Source organism: Daphnia pulicaria, chromosome 6 (genome assembly GCF_021234035.1).
Source record: "Daphnia pulicaria isolate SC F1-1A chromosome 6, SC_F0-13Bv2, whole genome shotgun sequence".
NCBI lineage: Eukaryota > Metazoa > Arthropoda > Branchiopoda > Diplostraca > Daphniidae > Daphnia > Daphnia pulicaria.
The window spans coordinates 12,488,718-12,504,300 of NC_060918.1; the positions used below are offsets into that span (position 1 = coordinate 12,488,718).

The 15,583-nt window shown below is 44.8% G+C and overlaps 2 protein-coding genes across 5 annotated transcripts in view; both read left to right on the forward strand.

Moving 5' to 3' along the window:
* The window catches only part of LOC124344078, a 42,003-nt gene extending 32,491 nt beyond the window's left edge, over positions 1 to 9,512 (forward strand). For all 4 annotated transcript variants that reach the window (XM_046797483.1, XM_046797484.1, XM_046797485.1 and 1 more), the window contains 17 exons: positions 1,037 to 3,157; positions 3,875 to 4,038; positions 4,198 to 4,315; positions 4,446 to 4,949; positions 5,034 to 5,176; positions 5,271 to 5,458; positions 5,562 to 5,869; positions 6,008 to 6,216; positions 6,346 to 6,490; positions 6,562 to 6,864; positions 6,970 to 7,097; positions 7,187 to 7,349; positions 7,424 to 7,786; positions 7,863 to 8,045; positions 8,115 to 8,225; positions 8,311 to 8,493; positions 8,578 to 9,512. In XM_046797483.1, the coding sequence (XP_046653439.1) occupies positions 1,037 to 3,157; positions 3,875 to 4,038; positions 4,198 to 4,315; positions 4,446 to 4,949; positions 5,034 to 5,176; positions 5,271 to 5,458; positions 5,562 to 5,869; positions 6,008 to 6,216; positions 6,346 to 6,490; positions 6,562 to 6,864; positions 6,970 to 7,097; positions 7,187 to 7,349; positions 7,424 to 7,786; positions 7,863 to 8,045; positions 8,115 to 8,225; positions 8,311 to 8,493; positions 8,578 to 8,772 (5,529 nt within the window). In that variant the 3' untranslated portion in view covers positions 8,773 to 9,512. The remainder of the gene's footprint in view (positions 1 to 1,036; positions 3,158 to 3,874; positions 4,039 to 4,197; positions 4,316 to 4,445; positions 4,950 to 5,033; positions 5,177 to 5,270; positions 5,459 to 5,561; positions 5,870 to 6,007; positions 6,217 to 6,345; positions 6,491 to 6,561; positions 6,865 to 6,969; positions 7,098 to 7,186; positions 7,350 to 7,423; positions 7,787 to 7,862; positions 8,046 to 8,114; positions 8,226 to 8,310; positions 8,494 to 8,577) is intronic.
* Positions 9,513 to 9,703: 191 nt separating this feature from the next.
* LOC124344097 (structural maintenance of chromosomes protein 3-like) lies at positions 9,704 to 15,420 on the forward strand. The gene is made up of 23 exons (XM_046797535.1): positions 9,704 to 9,821; positions 9,898 to 9,970; positions 10,038 to 10,076; positions 10,167 to 10,306; positions 10,375 to 10,533; positions 10,621 to 10,732; positions 10,795 to 10,976; positions 11,037 to 11,273; positions 11,335 to 11,456; positions 11,522 to 11,629; positions 11,690 to 11,795; positions 11,906 to 12,009; positions 12,076 to 12,166; positions 12,228 to 12,400; positions 12,461 to 12,614; positions 12,673 to 12,843; positions 12,905 to 13,273; positions 13,345 to 13,776; positions 13,850 to 14,011; positions 14,079 to 14,393; positions 14,477 to 14,656; positions 14,722 to 14,868; positions 14,945 to 15,420. The coding sequence occupies exons 1-23, from the start codon at positions 9,807 to 9,809 to the stop codon at positions 15,089 to 15,091; spliced, it is 3,738 nt and encodes a 1,245-aa protein (XP_046653491.1). The 5' UTR covers positions 9,704 to 9,806; the 3' UTR covers positions 15,092 to 15,420.
* Positions 15,421 to 15,583: the final 163 nt, after the last annotated feature.

Genomic DNA, 15,583 nt, shown 5'->3' on the forward strand with positions numbered 1-15,583 from the left:
CGTTTGTCCCTCAAACGATATTTTTTTACACCTCGTCGAATGCCCGTCTCTCCTAATGGAATGCCGGATCAACTTGACGACCACCTAGTTTGAGTCAAACGAGGTATAAGTTTCCAGGCTGGAAATAGAAATAGAACGTCATCTGTTTCCCAACGAAACGGGAAAATGATTGCTTCATCCTTGTCCCCTATCCGTTTTTTCGATTCAATTTTTAAATCATCATCTGAAAAGAAAAGTTATCCAACAAAAAATTGTTCGTGCCATCACCTTTTTTTTTTTTTTTTTACCCCGTTTGCTCAATTCTGGGCTCACGCTTTCCTTGTTATTTTTCTCCTTCGTCCCGTTTTCGAATAAATGCGAAGCGCCATTTAGTCTCATCATTTTTTGGCGCTGGCACAAAAGGAAAAATGGAAATTCCCTTTCGCCCACCGAAAAGAAAAAGAGCATTTCAATTTGAGGAGAGACGCTCGCTCGTCTTTGTGATGATGTCGGCGTGATGATGATGATGATGATGATGACAACCGGCATCGCGCATCTTCTTTCTCTTCATATTTTCTCTCTCTCTCTCCTTCTCTTTTTATTTTTGGTCCTTTATAACACACACGTAACATCACGTTTGATGTATAACATTGAGCTGCGAGAAGATGTTGTTGTACATAGGCCGGCCGCTCATTTTTCGACCCATCACCCCCGCTGAGTCGCCAGCATCCAGCCGAGCCTTTTTCATTTCTATTCGGCCGGGCTGTTTTTTTGTTTAAAAATTTTATTTCGACAACTTTGTTGTTGTTGTTGCATCTTCGTGTTATCGACGCATTCCACGAAACAAAACAACCAGAATTCATTTCTAATTTATTTTTATATTTATTTTTTTCCCATTTCTTTTTTTGTGAATTTGTTTCCTTACCCCCCTCTGGTCTCTTTGGCTGGAAAACGCGACGGACGACACGGACAATTTGATTGAAACGGTTGCGTGATGACTTTGCTGTCTCTCCCTCCTGCTGCGCGGAATTCGCTGGACATGACTCTACGCGCACAGGCTTTCCGGAATAATTCCGGCCGACTCGACTGCGGTGCGGGCTCGTCCAGCCACAACAACATCAGCGGCATCGGCGGTGGCGGTATGATGGGCGCAGGAGGAGTTCCATCCATCATGAGCGCGTCGGCGGCCGTCCGTTCCGTGTCTCGTGAACGACTCGTCCAGAGCCAAATCGTCTGCCTGGCCACGTCCAACAACAGCAACAGCAACAACAACAACAATACGAGTAGCAGTAGTCGGGACTTGATGGCCCGTGACGCCCGTGACGCATGGGACTACTACGGTCCTCCTCCCACGGCCCAGCAGGGTAACAACGCGGGACTTTCGGGCTCCTCCTCTCCGTCGGTTGTTGGAGCCTCGCCCAAAATGTTGAGCGGCTTGGCTAATGGCGCCAATCCGGCCTACGCCACACGTCCGGCTGTAGCGCCGGGCGGCCCGGCTTCCATCATCGGCAATCTGCGGCAATCGCAGCAGTCGCCGGCATCGGCTGGTGGCCCGCAACAACAACAACAACACCAGCAAGCGTTCCAGCAACCGCGGGCTAGCAGCGGTCTGAGCGCCATGGCCGGCTCTGCGGCCATTGTCGGAGGTCTGCGTGACCCGCGTGACCGATATTCGCTCCTCTCGTCGTCGTCGGCCACTTCTCCGTCCTCGTCCAAAGTGCTGGACAATGGCAACAACTCGCTCATTCACGCCTCTTCGCCGCAGAGATTGTACAGTCCGGTTGGCCAGTGCCACCCTCAGCAACAACAACAACAACAACGAAATCAGTCCCAGCAAATGGGTGGCCAGCAGCAGTTGCTTCACCACCAGCAGCAACAACAACAACAACACTCGTCGCAACAATTGCAGCAAAGTGCAGCCATGACACCACAGGGCCAGCAACACCAACAGCAATCCCAGCAGCAACAACAGCAACAACAACAACCCCAACAGCAACAGATGATCCATCATTTGCAGTATCCTTATTACAATGCCAAGTTGGAAAGTCTGACCCATCGGATGCCCAATCTGAGTTTCGAAGGTCTGGGTCAACAACAGCCAACGGCAGCGACGGGAGCCGCTGTGGTCAGCAGCAGCAGTCGGGTGCTGCAGAGTGAGCCACCTCCTCTTTCGCCCGCTGTGACTTGTTCCCCTTCTTTTTCATCCACCACCTCCTCCTCCTCGTCGTCTTCATCTTCTTCTTCTTCCACCTCCTCTTGCATCCCAACAACAACAACCCCGGCGGGCTCTTCAGCAGCAGCGGCAGCAGCAGCAACAGGTTCACAGCCATCGGCTCCTTGTCCTGGCAGTGCTGGACCATCGCCAGACACTGGCAGCAAACACGAGCCTTCGCTCCTCTTTCTGTCGGCCGCGGGGCATTCCGAATCGTCGGCGGCCAGCGATCAATCCGTCAACGCCAGACCAGCAACGGGCACAGCCACCACCAGTCCGTTGCTGTTGCCACCAGCGCTGCCAGCGAGTCCATCCAGTCCATCGGGCCAGCAGCAGACCAGTTCTTCGGCGGAGGTCAACGCTGTCGGTTGCAACGCGGAAACGGGCGGATCGGAGAGCGTCGCCGATGTCGCCGCTAATCAACAGCTCCTGGATTCGATTTCTTCTATGGACGAAAGCCTTTCGACCGGGACAAAGTCGTCGCTGAGGACCAGCAGTCCGTCGGTGGTGCTCAAGACGACACTGGCCCTTTCTGGCCGCCATCACAACAACAACAACAACAAGGATTTACTCAGTGCCGAAGCCAGTGGCTACCTGTTCCGACTGGCCGACCCGTCCATGATGCTGGTCCGACCCGATTCGTCGCCGCTCTCTCCATCGGCCACGACTCCGGTCGCCGCCGACCAAGACGAGACGGCCGGCGGTGGTGGTGGATCGAATTCTTCCACTTCGTCGCGGCTCATGGCCTCGGGCGTTTCCAATGTGTCGGACCTGCTGGTGGGAGGAGGTGCCGGTATGTCGCCCGAATCGGTCACCGATTGCGGATCGCTCTCAAAAAGCTCGTCGGACGGCGATCCGGTTGGCGTGGTGAGCCGGAAGCGTCCGCCGACCAAACTGAAATCCCGCCGCCGCAACATCCTCAGCTTCCCGCACCACATCAGCGTCGACGAGCTGCGTCTATTGCAGGTAAGAAATCAAAAAAATTGCGTTGGCCGGCCGGACGGACGGACGGTGATCAGTTTAACCTTTCACTTCATCATCATCATCAAGTTGAGAGGCCGCAAACTTCGTAGCAGCGCAGGTTTTCTTTCATCCAATGGATCATGTGTGCGCCCAGTCAGGCTGGTCTGATCAGAGAGCACACACACAAGTCTCGTAATCATATTCAAATCATCGTAATCAAGCCTGGGAATAGAGAGAGAGAGTGATGAATGTGCAGCTGCATTGCCATCTCTCTCTCTCCCCTACGTTCTTTTTTTTTATTTTTCGCCTAAAGTCTTTTGTAAAAGCTCACGAATTTATTATACCAAGCGCACACACACCTTTGCCCAAATTATTCAGTAGCCTCTGGTCAGAACCTGTGATTTGATGGCGCGCACGTATTTATCTTCCTGGAATAAGAAAAAGGCGTCCAGCGTTTTCTATTTTCGAAAGATAAAAGAAGAAAAATCAAAAGGGGAAGATCATTGAGAGAACTAAAAATAAAATCAGAAGCGAGGGGCGAATTTACAATCACGTGCAACCCAAAATTGTTGTCCTTTCATTTAAGGAATAAGGAAAGGAAAGAGGCTCGAGGGCCTTAAACAGAATTTGGCACCAACTTCTATCTTCTTGGTTGGGAAAGATGGTCGGTCGTTCGTTTTCTTAATTAGTGTCTTTTGTTTCTTCTTTTGGTTGGAATAGCGTCGCAAGGAGTCGATGTACGGCGGTTCGTCGTCGGACGAGAACCGATCTTCGGGTCACGCCAGCATGTCGGATGGACACACGAGTTCGTCGCCACCTGCCGAGACCCTGCCCAGGCACACGCACTACCGCACCTGCCTCAACGCCGTACCTGAAGATGACAAGTAAGATTCTTTTTTCCTCCACCCTCCCAAACACGGCGGTGGCTCATTTTTCCATGAAAAAGTCATCGATTGACCCCAAAAAACAACATACAACAGCGAAACGAATTTCTGATTGCTTTTCTTTTCTCTCCCTCTCTATTTATGTACCTGTCCCAATAGGATGTCGGCCAACTGTGTCACGCCGCAGCAGAGTCACCCGCCCAAGACCAACAACAACCGGACAAGAGTGGTGACCGGAAAGGCCGTGTCGCGACATCGTGGTCTAGCCGGAGTCAAGGTACGTCGTCGTCGTCGTTGCTGGCCCATGATGGATGGCTGACGTGCACCGAATTATCTAGTCAATCTTTGATTTGATTAACAACTGGTTTTTCTTTTTCGATAATTATAAAATTGTTTGACGTGCACAGGACGATCTGTCATCGCAGTTGGAGCACGCCACCGGATTGGAGGACATCAAAATGGCCATCGAGCAGCTGACGCTCCGCTCGCACGGCTCGCGCACTTCCTACTCGACGTCGACCTACTCGAGTTTGAGCGGGAGCGAAGGCGGAGCCGAGCCGATGCGTCGGCTCATCCGTCACTCGTCGCTCGAGACCATCAACACCAATGTGACGGTGGCCGATGAATTCGTCTGGGTCGATTCCTACAATCGGCTGGTCGAGCTCCAGCAGCTGCCCTGGTCCAATCACGACGTCCTTCGCGTCATTCAGAACGGGCGCATCAAGGAACACCTGGAACGCGTTTCCATGGAGACGGTGCCCCGACTTTCCTACTTGCTCCAACGGGCCTTGGTTCGCATCGCCAGGGAGACGCAAAGACTAGGCCGGCCGCTGGCCATGTGCTCCAAGCAGGAAGTTTGCTCGGCACTTCGCATCGTCCTCTCGCCGGCCCTGGCCGATAGCTGCATCAAAGTAAGTAGATACAATCAATTTTTAAAAATAGCCAAACGTCAAATCAAATCAACATTTTATTTTTGTGTTCTTTCTCATCTCCAGGCGTGTTTGCGTGCAGCCGCCATGTTCACCGTTTCGGGCGATATGGTCCGTCAGAGTAAATCAGCCAGAGCGGCACTCCAGCTGTCTGTGGGCCGATTCCATCGCTGGATGTGTGACGTCCGTTTGGGGAAATTCATTCACGAGTATGTCTTTTTCCATCTCTTTTTTCCTATTTTTGTACGAGTGACGGTAACGAGACTGGTAAACATCTGCTCATCATCATTACTTTATAAACAGTTACGCCGCTGTTTACCTGGCCGCTGGCCTGGAGAATTTGCTGGAAGAGATCATGATGCAATGCATGCCATCCGATCAGGAAACCCTGCTGACGGCCTCCGTCCTGGAAAACGCCATCGCCAACAACGGCGATCTGTGGGGTCTGCTCCAGCCCTACGCTCATCTCAACGCCGGAAGGACTGCAACGGGTACTTATTGGCTTATTGGCCACTTTTATTTTTATTATTTTTCTTTTGTTTTTTAAGACTTTGAAACCAATCATTTCCCATTTTTTTTTTATTATGTTGTTAGGCGCCCTGTCGCTCCCGAGGTGGCCGTCTCAATCCGGGTTGGATAGCGGACTCCGTGGCTCCGGATCGTCTGTCTCTTCCAACGGCGACGACCACAGCCGTTCGGCCAAAACGCTGGAACAGAGTTTACTGACGACTTGCGTCGGGACCATCAACGAGCTGCACGAATTGCTCCAGCGGGTGACTCAGTTCCACTTCCGTCACAGCGCTCCGTGCCCGGGAGCCACACCCAACGGAGGAGCCAAACAGGCTCTCACCTGGGCATCGTCCGCTCTCCACGCACTTTTCTACTTTATGCGATGCTCTCAGGTGAGAAAAAATGGACCACAAACGTCGTCTTATTTATTGGATTCCGGTTTTTTTTTGGTTTCCCCCCCCCCCCCCCCTACCGAAAATCAAGTCGACTTGATTTGCATAATTGATTTTTATCTTTGGGTCGAAAAACAGTTGGAACATGCAGAGCACGCACAGAGAGCTCCCATCCAGGAATTGGTGTACGAACGACCTTATATCGTGCTGCCGCCACTGATCGAATGGGTTCGGGTGGCCAGCGCTCATTCGGAGCATCGCCATTCCTCCGTACTGGATAAAGACGATGTGGCCCAAGCCGCCAGACTTCTTCTGCCCGGAGTAGATTGCCCAATCCGAGCTTACGGGTACGAATTGCCGCCTTCCTATATATAATTCCTATAATTCCGTGCTGGGGCGATATCATCTCATTCTTCCGTCTAAATTCCCCCCTCTCCATTGTTTGTTGCGCAATAAATGGGCGAAACAAAAAACAGGTTCGAGGAGATACTCTGCCCGCGACGCCACATGGATGACCTGGAATGCTCACGCAAGCTGAAAATTGATTTGGCATTCAAGATGCTTAGCTCGGCTCGCAGTGACCTCATTCCGCACGCCCTGCAATTACTCCCGTCCACCAAGGTAAAATTAGATCGTCAGATCGAATCGAACGAGTGGATCTATTCTCTAATCTAAAATTCCCGTCCCAACAGATTAACACGGTCAGCGAAAACGGACTGACGCCTATGATGCTGGCCGCCATCCGCGGAGACGAGACTTTGGCCAAAGTTCTTCTGGATGCCGGCGCCGACGTGGACGCCGAAACGCCAACCATCGCTGGCGCCCAAACCCATCCGGGGGCTTACCCCAACCCCGAGACCCAACACTGGACGGCGTTGACCTACACGGCCATTCAGGGTCAATTGAACATTGCCAAATTGCTCCTGGAAAGAGGAGCCAATGTCGAAGGTGGCGCCAGACTCAGTGAAGACAAGTGCACCGAAACGCCCCTTCAGGTATTTTTGTGATCCACCTTGTTGCGCAATTTGGTTCGGTTCATTGACCAATGCTGTTTTATTGTACCTAATTTGGATTTGTTTTTTTATTCTTTCAATTTTCAGGTGGCCGTTGGCTCGGGAAATCTGGAAATGATTTCGTTGCTGCTCTCACATGGTGCCCGGCCATTCCTCTCGACGTTAGTGAGGGACACGCTGTGTTACTCCAGTTCTGCCCAGAAAGGCTGTTACAGGTAACATAGCAAGCGGACCGTTAAGTGACATTTATGGTTCAAATCTCTAATCGGTGCGGTTTGGGGTTTTCTTTCTTCTCTGCCTGTAGCGCAATCGCCGTGGCGGCCGCTCATGGTCAACGAGCCGTGCTGCACAAGTTACTTTCGCATCCGGTCAACGGTAACAGCAACGCTGAAGTATTATCACTCGAGGAAATCTTGGCCGAGGGTGCTTCCCATTTGACTTCTGATCGCAGGCCGGCTCGTTCACAGGTAATTTTTGGTTTCAAAACCTCACGAATCCTTGCACGACAGTTAAAAATGTAATCTTTTTGTTTTTAAAACAGGCTTCCGGATCAAGCAGCTCAAGTGACTCTTCCCGATCGGCCAACAACAACGCAAGTGGCAACGACAATAAGTTGCAAGTCGTCAAACTCAACAAGGGCCAGATCAAAGCCTTGCAGGAAGCCATGTATCACAGCGCCGAGAATGCTCATCTGGACATCACGCTAGACTTGCGCAACTTGGGCGTCCCGTGGACACTTCACTGCTGGATGCACACTCTGGCCACCGCTCACGAACATTCACTGGAGAACGTCATCGACCAGCTGCTTCAAGATTTCCTCCAAGTCTGGGGACCTGATGACTACTCGACCCAGTTTGTCGACGAGTGTCTGCCCATCATCTTCAACATCTTCCGTTACAGCAAGGTATACGTCGTAAAACGAAAGCACTGTTTTCGCAAATGAATTGCCGATCGACATTAACCGATTGACTCAAAAACAGAACGAAGGAACCACTCTCCTACTGGCCGATATCTTTGCCACCTGTTACGGTCGGGAAAACATCAAAGAAATCCGGGATACTTCCCTTTGCGGAGGACCTCGAATCGACCCCAAATTTGTCAATAATCCGGAGCTGAGTGACGTTCAATTCCGCGTGGAGGGTCGTGTCTTTTACGCTCACAAGGTTAGACCACTATTCACCAGGCCAAAGAAGATCATTACTTATTTGATTTTGTCGATTTGAATTTTGTAGCTCATCTTAATCACAGCCTCACCGCGATTCAAGAGTATGCTGAACTCTAAATTCTGCGAGGGTAATCCGCCAATCATTCAAATTAACGACATCCGATACGACATCTTTCAGGTGAGAGAAGAACTAATTTTTAATTTTTACCTATCAAGTTTGATGTTATAATTCTGATTTTCCTTCATTATTTTGAACAAATCAGATGGTGATGCATTACTTGTACAAAGGAGGATGTGAGAATTTGGACGTCAATCAAAATGATGTGCTGGAGTTGATGGCCGCTGCCAATTTCTTCCAGCTTGACGGATTACTCCGCTTCTGTGAATCCAGGTGTTCGACCCTGGTCGACTTGGACAATATCGTCTCGATGTACATTCACGCCAAGGTGCGCAACCGATTCCGCAATATTTCCGCCTAATTTTATTTTAAACTTAAATTAAATAACGATTGAATGTTTACGACGATTCAGGTTTACAATGCCGTCCAATTGTTGGAATATTGTCAAGGATTCTTGCTGCAAAACATGGTGGCCCTATTGACCTACGACGATTCAGTCCGTCGTCTCATCTTTGGCAAGAAACTCCACAATCACGACGTACTAGCCGGACTGCTGCTAACGTTACAGGCGCGCATCAAGAGCCGCTCACAACACAAAAACAAATGACAAGTTTTTTTTAATTGATTTTACTTGGTTCCAAAATGCCTTTATTTTTCCAACTGCAATCCTTACCCATTATTTTCGTCAGTGTTTGGCCTATCATCGAGTAACGTCTAAAACAAGTCGATAAAAACAAGTATTTTTTTGCTCAGTGCAGCGGATTGAGGTTCATCTTTGACTGTATAGTGGCCATTTCCCTTATCCTCCTCATTTTACACATTGTAATAAGGGAAACACGGTCTCTATCGATCAAGTGCACCTGATCCGCCGATCCCCTCCAATACGCTGTAGCCTTTAACTTCAGTTTGATGTATAATGTAAACCCAATCTTGAATTATTGTATTCACTAACATTCCCTTGACACACTCAGGTTATTAAACACCTGAGTTGAGATATTTTTTACAAAATTACCATGATATGAGCTTCGTCGACACTAGTATTTGCGAGTTGGTCGCGTGGGGGAAACGACGACCTTAGGACTAAATCGAGTCCCTTGCCTTCTGTCGTGTTTTCAGTAGGTACCATTCCTCGACGAAGCTCTCATTCCCCATCATTTCCAAATAAAATACAAATCCTCTGTCGTTCCGAATGAACTGCTTGCAAGCGAACGACAGAATTATATTCAGCAATAAGCTCCAGATTTATTTCATGTACTTTGTAAAGCAAATTAACACGAGTTAGCTGTTGGTGTACTTCTATCCACTTTATGAAATGCGACTGAAATATATAGATTTTCCCGAAACCAATTTCACGACCAAGCTGTCCGACCCTAATAGGGGGACCATTAGTAAATTGTCATTTTATTAATTTTTTTTTAATAACTTTTCTTGCCAAATTGATTTTGATTTGGCGTTGTTGCGCTGAAACAAACCCAAACGTTCCATCTTTATTTTTTTATTTGGCGCCAAAACGAACAGATGTTTCATTGTTTTGCCAACATTCCAATTTCCAACTTTTGCATTTTGCCGCTCTTTTCCTCATACGATTGGAATCGGTGTTTGACTCTGCACGTGGAGTTCACGTGTTCTCCCACATTCAACATGTATATTAAAAAAGTATATATCTTTTTAATAGTCTTTTCATGTTAATTATTGTAAAGGATAAACATTTACTAGAATTTGTATAATTTAGATTATTATTGAAGGATTTAGAACTTACAGGAACAAAACTGTATTGTGTCTAGAACCTGGGCTCAATGTCATAGGTATGTCATTAGTTAACCTTTAAAATAATTGCAGTAAATTTATAGATTATTGTACTATGCTATTTAGTTGGAAGAAATGGATCTGGCAAAACTAACCTGCTGTGTGGTAAGGCTATTTCATTTTATTTTTCGTTCAGTCCCAAGTCCCATGCTTCTCCGATTTCTTTTAGTTTCATTTTCTGTATCTCATTCATAGCCATACAGTTTGTGTTAGCACATGAATTTCATCAGCTTTCACCATCAGAAAGGAAGAATTTGTTGCACATCTCTGCTGGATTTCATGCTACATCTGCTTATGTTGAAATAATTTTCAACAATGAAGATAAACGTTTACCTGTGAGTTGAATTTTATGTTGTGGTGATGGCAAGACTATTCATTTTCTTTCTTGCATTTTCAATAATAGGAAGAGGGGGATGAAGTGAGTTTAAGACGGGAAATAACATCAGCTAAAGATGTTTTCTACGTAAATGGACACAGTGTTACAAAAGAACAAGTCCTCAATACTCTGCAATCTGCTGGATTGTCCAAAGCAAACCCATACTATATCATTAAACAAGGAACAGTAAGTTCTCTCAAAGATTAATGAAATCATGTGTTCTGTTAATTATTAGAGATGTGAAACTATTAACTGGTTGTGTGTTTTCTTCAGATAAATGATCTCGCTACAGCGACCGATAAAAAGCGGTTAGAACTGATCACTGAAGTAGCAGGGTCATTGGTATGGAAAGAGTTACAGCCTCAAAATTATTCACTTCTCAAAGGTAATGAGCTGAAAATACAGATTTTTAATAAACCTGGATTAATTTCTATCAAATTAATTCAGATGCTGAAGCCCAAATGGCTCAATTGGAAGAGTTTATTGGTGAAACCGAAGAACATATGTCTGCTTTAGAGAAAGATGAACAGCTCTATCGAAGTTGGTCTGAATCTAATACCAAAAAGCGAGTCTTGGAATGGCTGTTGGGCAAAAAAGAAAAAGATCGTTTGCAATCTAGAATCACAGATGTAATTTGAATTTTCCCACCTTGAATCCGGAACTATATTAATTTGTTAACATTTGTTTAGATGAAGAAAAAATTGGATTTGGCTCAGGATGATCAAAATTTGGTGATCAATGAATTTATGAAATGTAAGGGTAAAGTGACAGATGCTGATAAGTGCATTAAAGATTATCAAGCCAATATTCGTACTGCTGAGGGAAAACTTAAATCTCTTAAGGAGGTTGGAGAAGACTTGGTGACTGAAAACAGCAAACTTGAACTTGAGCTGGCCGACAGGAAAAGTTTAATAACTGACAATACAGTAAATCGTTTTTGCAAGTTTCCTTGTGTTCTTACTTTTAATTATGCTACTATATTTTCAGGAAAGGCTCAATGAAGACTTGCTGCAGGTTGAAGCCGAGATTTCCTTACATCAAAATGAGCTTTCAATGATTTGCGATGATTATAATTCAGCGGTTCAAGAAGAACACGAAGTTAACGCAAGGTATGTAACCTTCATTTGTAAAATGTATAGTCTATTTTAACCTGGGTGATATCAATCAAATGAAGATTGATGCTGAGTGAGCAACGCCGTCAACAGTTGTTCGCGAAATTGGGACGTGAGACGTTATTTTCTACTATAGAAGAAAGAAATCAATGGATTAAAGAAGAGCAGAGGTTAAAATTAAAATTTTTTAAGGAGAAGTTTATGCTAATATTATCGATTTCAAAATATAGTAAAATTTCCACTTTGGTACTCCAAGGAGAAGAAAAGTTGCATTATATATCTGAGGGTATGAAAAGGGAAGAATCCAAAGCAAAAGAGTTGGAAATAGTGATCAAGGTGCGTTGGCGCAATAAAAACTTATTCATCTTTTTATTTTTAAATTTATATATCCAAACGTATTTTATGTTGTTATCTGCTATTTTTTCAATTGGACATTTTACCATCAGCGACTCGAAGTTGAAAAGATAACATACCTGGAGTCACTAAAACAACTAAATCAAGACAAACAAACATTATTATTGGAGCAAAGAAGATTGCAAATGTCCCGCAGGTAGTCATATTTATGGTATTGATCATTTCTGTATCGTCCACTAATTTTTCTGTACACGAAATTAAGTGAATTATGGCGAAAAGAAAGTGAAGTGCGTGAACAGTGGCAGGAATCCCATGACAAGTCAGAGCATCTCAAGTGCGAATTTATACGTCGGGTAAATTTAACTTATCCTAGAAGTTGCTTTTTCGTTCACTTGCACATTATTATTGTTGCAGCAAAACCGAATATGCAATCCAATGCATATTGACTTCATACTCGGCAAAATGAGACAAGAAGGTCCACACACGCCTGCCTTCAAGATGGCGTCTCAGTATCGTGGGTTAGTCATTGACCATTTCACATGCGAAGAGATATTGATCAACGCTCTCGATGCAGTGGGAGGAAACAAGTATGATTTCTTGTAATTTTATTCCATGAATGATTTTTCATCTTCCGATATCTTTGATAGACTTTTCCATAGTGTCGTCGACACTGCTGATGCAGCTTCTGAGATACTGAAATGGATTAACAGGGAACCTTACGAAAATGGAATCGGATTACCGGGAACATTTTGTTTCTACCCTCTGGATAAAATCAGACATCCTAACAGAATAACGGGATATGTATGCGTTTTCCAACAATTAACAGGGTTTTATTTTATTCCGCATTACTAATTTTTAGGATGAAAATGAGGCTCTTCCTTTCATGAGTAAGTTGCATCTGGTCAACGAATCAATGAGGATAGCTGTGGAGCAAGTTTTTGGAAAAATTCTTCTTTGTAGGAGCTTTCCCATAGCTCTGAAGGCAGCTAAAATCCACTCAATCAATTGCGTCACATTAGAAGGAGATAAAGTAAATGCATAATTTTTTTAAACTTGCCATTCCTTGTGCTTACTTAAACTGTTTTCACTAGGCAAGTTGGGATGGAGTTCTTAATGGTGGATACCGCAACCCTGCTACCTCTCGCTCCAAGATTTATTTTGATTTAAAAAAAACCGTGGAAGAAGAAAAGTTCAAATTGTCTTGCTTGCACGAAGTTGAAATGCAAATTAAAGAGGTTGATTTCAAATGCAATGATATTGTAAGCCAACTACAACGAGTGGAAAACAAAATCAGCCAAACAAAATTGGGCATTCTGGAAGAAGATCTGATGAAGCAACGAGGTGCCCTACTTGGTACTAAGCAAGCGATTGAGGGTAAGAATGCGCTCATCAGAAAGATGCAGCTGTCTTTGGAAGCGAACCGTGCCCAGCTTCGAATGTTAGAGGACGAGCTTCAGCAGGTAATACAACTTGATCGTTATTCGGGGAGTAAATTAAGGTTGACTTTTCGATGTTTTCACTTAATTAACAGGAATTTGCTAGTGAACTCGGATTGGAAGAGAGAGCAGAGGTTGAGTCACTACATGAAGACATACACAGTGCGAAAAAAATGTATCAAAACGTGAACGTTGGTCGATTGGAGCTCGAGGGTAAGAAGAGTATACTCGAGTCACGATTGAATGACCATCTCATGAGAAAGAAACAAGATCTCGAGCAAGCCATCCATGAGAGAAGCGTCTGCGGTTTGGATCGAACCGAAGCCAATCAGCAGGCCATAAGAGATATTGAAGCACATCTGAAGAAACTTGATTCGTCGTTAAAGAGAAACAAAGACGAAATAAGTGCTATTGAAAACAAAATCACCGAACTGACGAATTCTATTGTAGCAGAAAGAAACAAGTTAGATAAATTCAGTATTGACCTACAGAAACAAGAAATTCTTTTGGAAAAGAGTCAAGCTGTCGTAAGTAATTAAATTCTTGGGTTGAGACCTTGCATTCTACGCTGACTTTTTTTTATTAATTATTATTTTTTAGACTAACAAACTACAAGAAACTATCAACCGTAATAAAGCTGCCGAAGAGGTCATCACTTCAACCATGGTTACACTTGAAAATGTTGATTCAGAAAACCAAAAGAAAATTGTCCACCACTACAGAGACTACAACGTTAAAAATCTTGAAAAAGAATTAACCTTGGTATTGAAGCAAAAAATTATGTTAAATTTTTATTTGATGACAGTGGTTTCATTTCACAATATATCAGGTAAGCGACCAGCTTAAGCGCTTCAAAGGCGTCAACCAAAAAGCAACAGTGGAATGTGCGTTCACGAAAGAAAAACTGGGGGAATTAAACGATCGAATGATTCGTTTGAGAAGTAGTCATGCTAAGTGCATTGATTTGATTACTTATGTGAAGAGCCTGAAAAATGATGCGATCCAGTATTCTCTGATGCAAGTAGCCAGGTCATTCCGAAGTATGTTTAAAACTTTGGTTCCTAGCCCGGGGATAGGCTATCTAAAATGGACTTACGATGACTGCGATAGTGAATCAGACAGCGAAGAAGAAGACGAGCCTCAGGCAAGCATTTTTCTTTGAATTTTGCCATCACGAAAAGGGCCAACTAAATGATTTTTTTTTTTTCTATTTAATATTCCTTTTAGATTCCTGATGTTGACGTGATCACCGGAATTGCTTTCAAGGTGTCATTCACCGGTACGTCCATCGTTCAAAATGTGAATAGTCTTTCTGGCGGCCAGAGATCAGTCCTCAGTTTGGCTCTAGTTTTTGCTTTCCTCATGATGGATCGTGCACCGTTTTACCTTCTGGACGAGGCTGATATGGTAAATGCAACTTTAAAAATAACCATTATTGACAGAAATAGTTTATTTCTGATTCTACCCTTTAGGCACTGGATAAAGCTTATCGCTCAAAGGTGGCCTCCATGGTTGATAAATTTTCCCAGCGGTCTCAGTTCGTCGCCATCACGTTTCGTCCAGAGCTGTTGCCTTACGCAGACAACATTATAGGAGTGTCCTTTGATGCCGCTACCCAGGTATGTGTGTGTGCATGCAACAGCGGTAAAAACAAATGATTTTCAGATTGTGACCATGCCGACTGTGTGTGCTTAGACTAGCCGCGCCGCATCCATTACGAAGGAAGAGGCCAACGATTTCGTAAGCAGTCACGGAAGCGCATCCAGCAACATCAGCAGCAGTCGTTCACCTTTCAGCAGCGGCAGCAGCACAGGCAGCAGCAGAATTGTCGAGCTACCCTGAGTCCCGTTCTACGTTTATGGTTTTACCTCACTTACTTCTTTTAACTAGTTCTACAAATAATATTTCCAGTTAATGTCGAGCAACCTTTTTAAAACGCATAACAGTTCAAATGTCCCATTTTATATTGTAAGATTCGTCTTTTATTATTTTAAATATTCCGTTGGGGTAAAATAAGTATTTATCAGAGATAGAGTTTTGTACGACCCGTCGAAGCAAGTAGATTTTTTTAATTTTTACTACGCGATTGTACAATGGATTTGTAATACATATTTTTCTTCTAGTGCAGAAACGCGAACGTTCTCAACGTTCCGTTCTGCCGTTTTCTTGAATACGTGTTGTCACCCTAACTATTTAAAAAAAGGGAGAAAGAAAAATCTCTCGGTTGTAGACTGCGGAGACCGGTTTTGACATGTAAAAGAATGTTGCTTCAATCAGCTACTTCTCAGAATGGAATATCTAAATGCGTCATACAAGGATCAAATTATTAATACG

Excerpts from the sequence above, each read along its gene's own strand:
- LOC124344097 (XM_046797535.1), top strand. Across the intron at positions 12,167-12,227 it reads AGTGCGAATTTATACGTCGG|CAAAACCGAATATGCAATCC; the intron begins GTAAATTTAACT and ends TTATTGTTGCAG. Across the intron at positions 13,777-13,849 it reads TGGAAAAGAGTCAAGCTGTC|ACTAACAAACTACAAGAAAC; the intron begins GTAAGTAATTAA and ends ATTATTTTTTAG.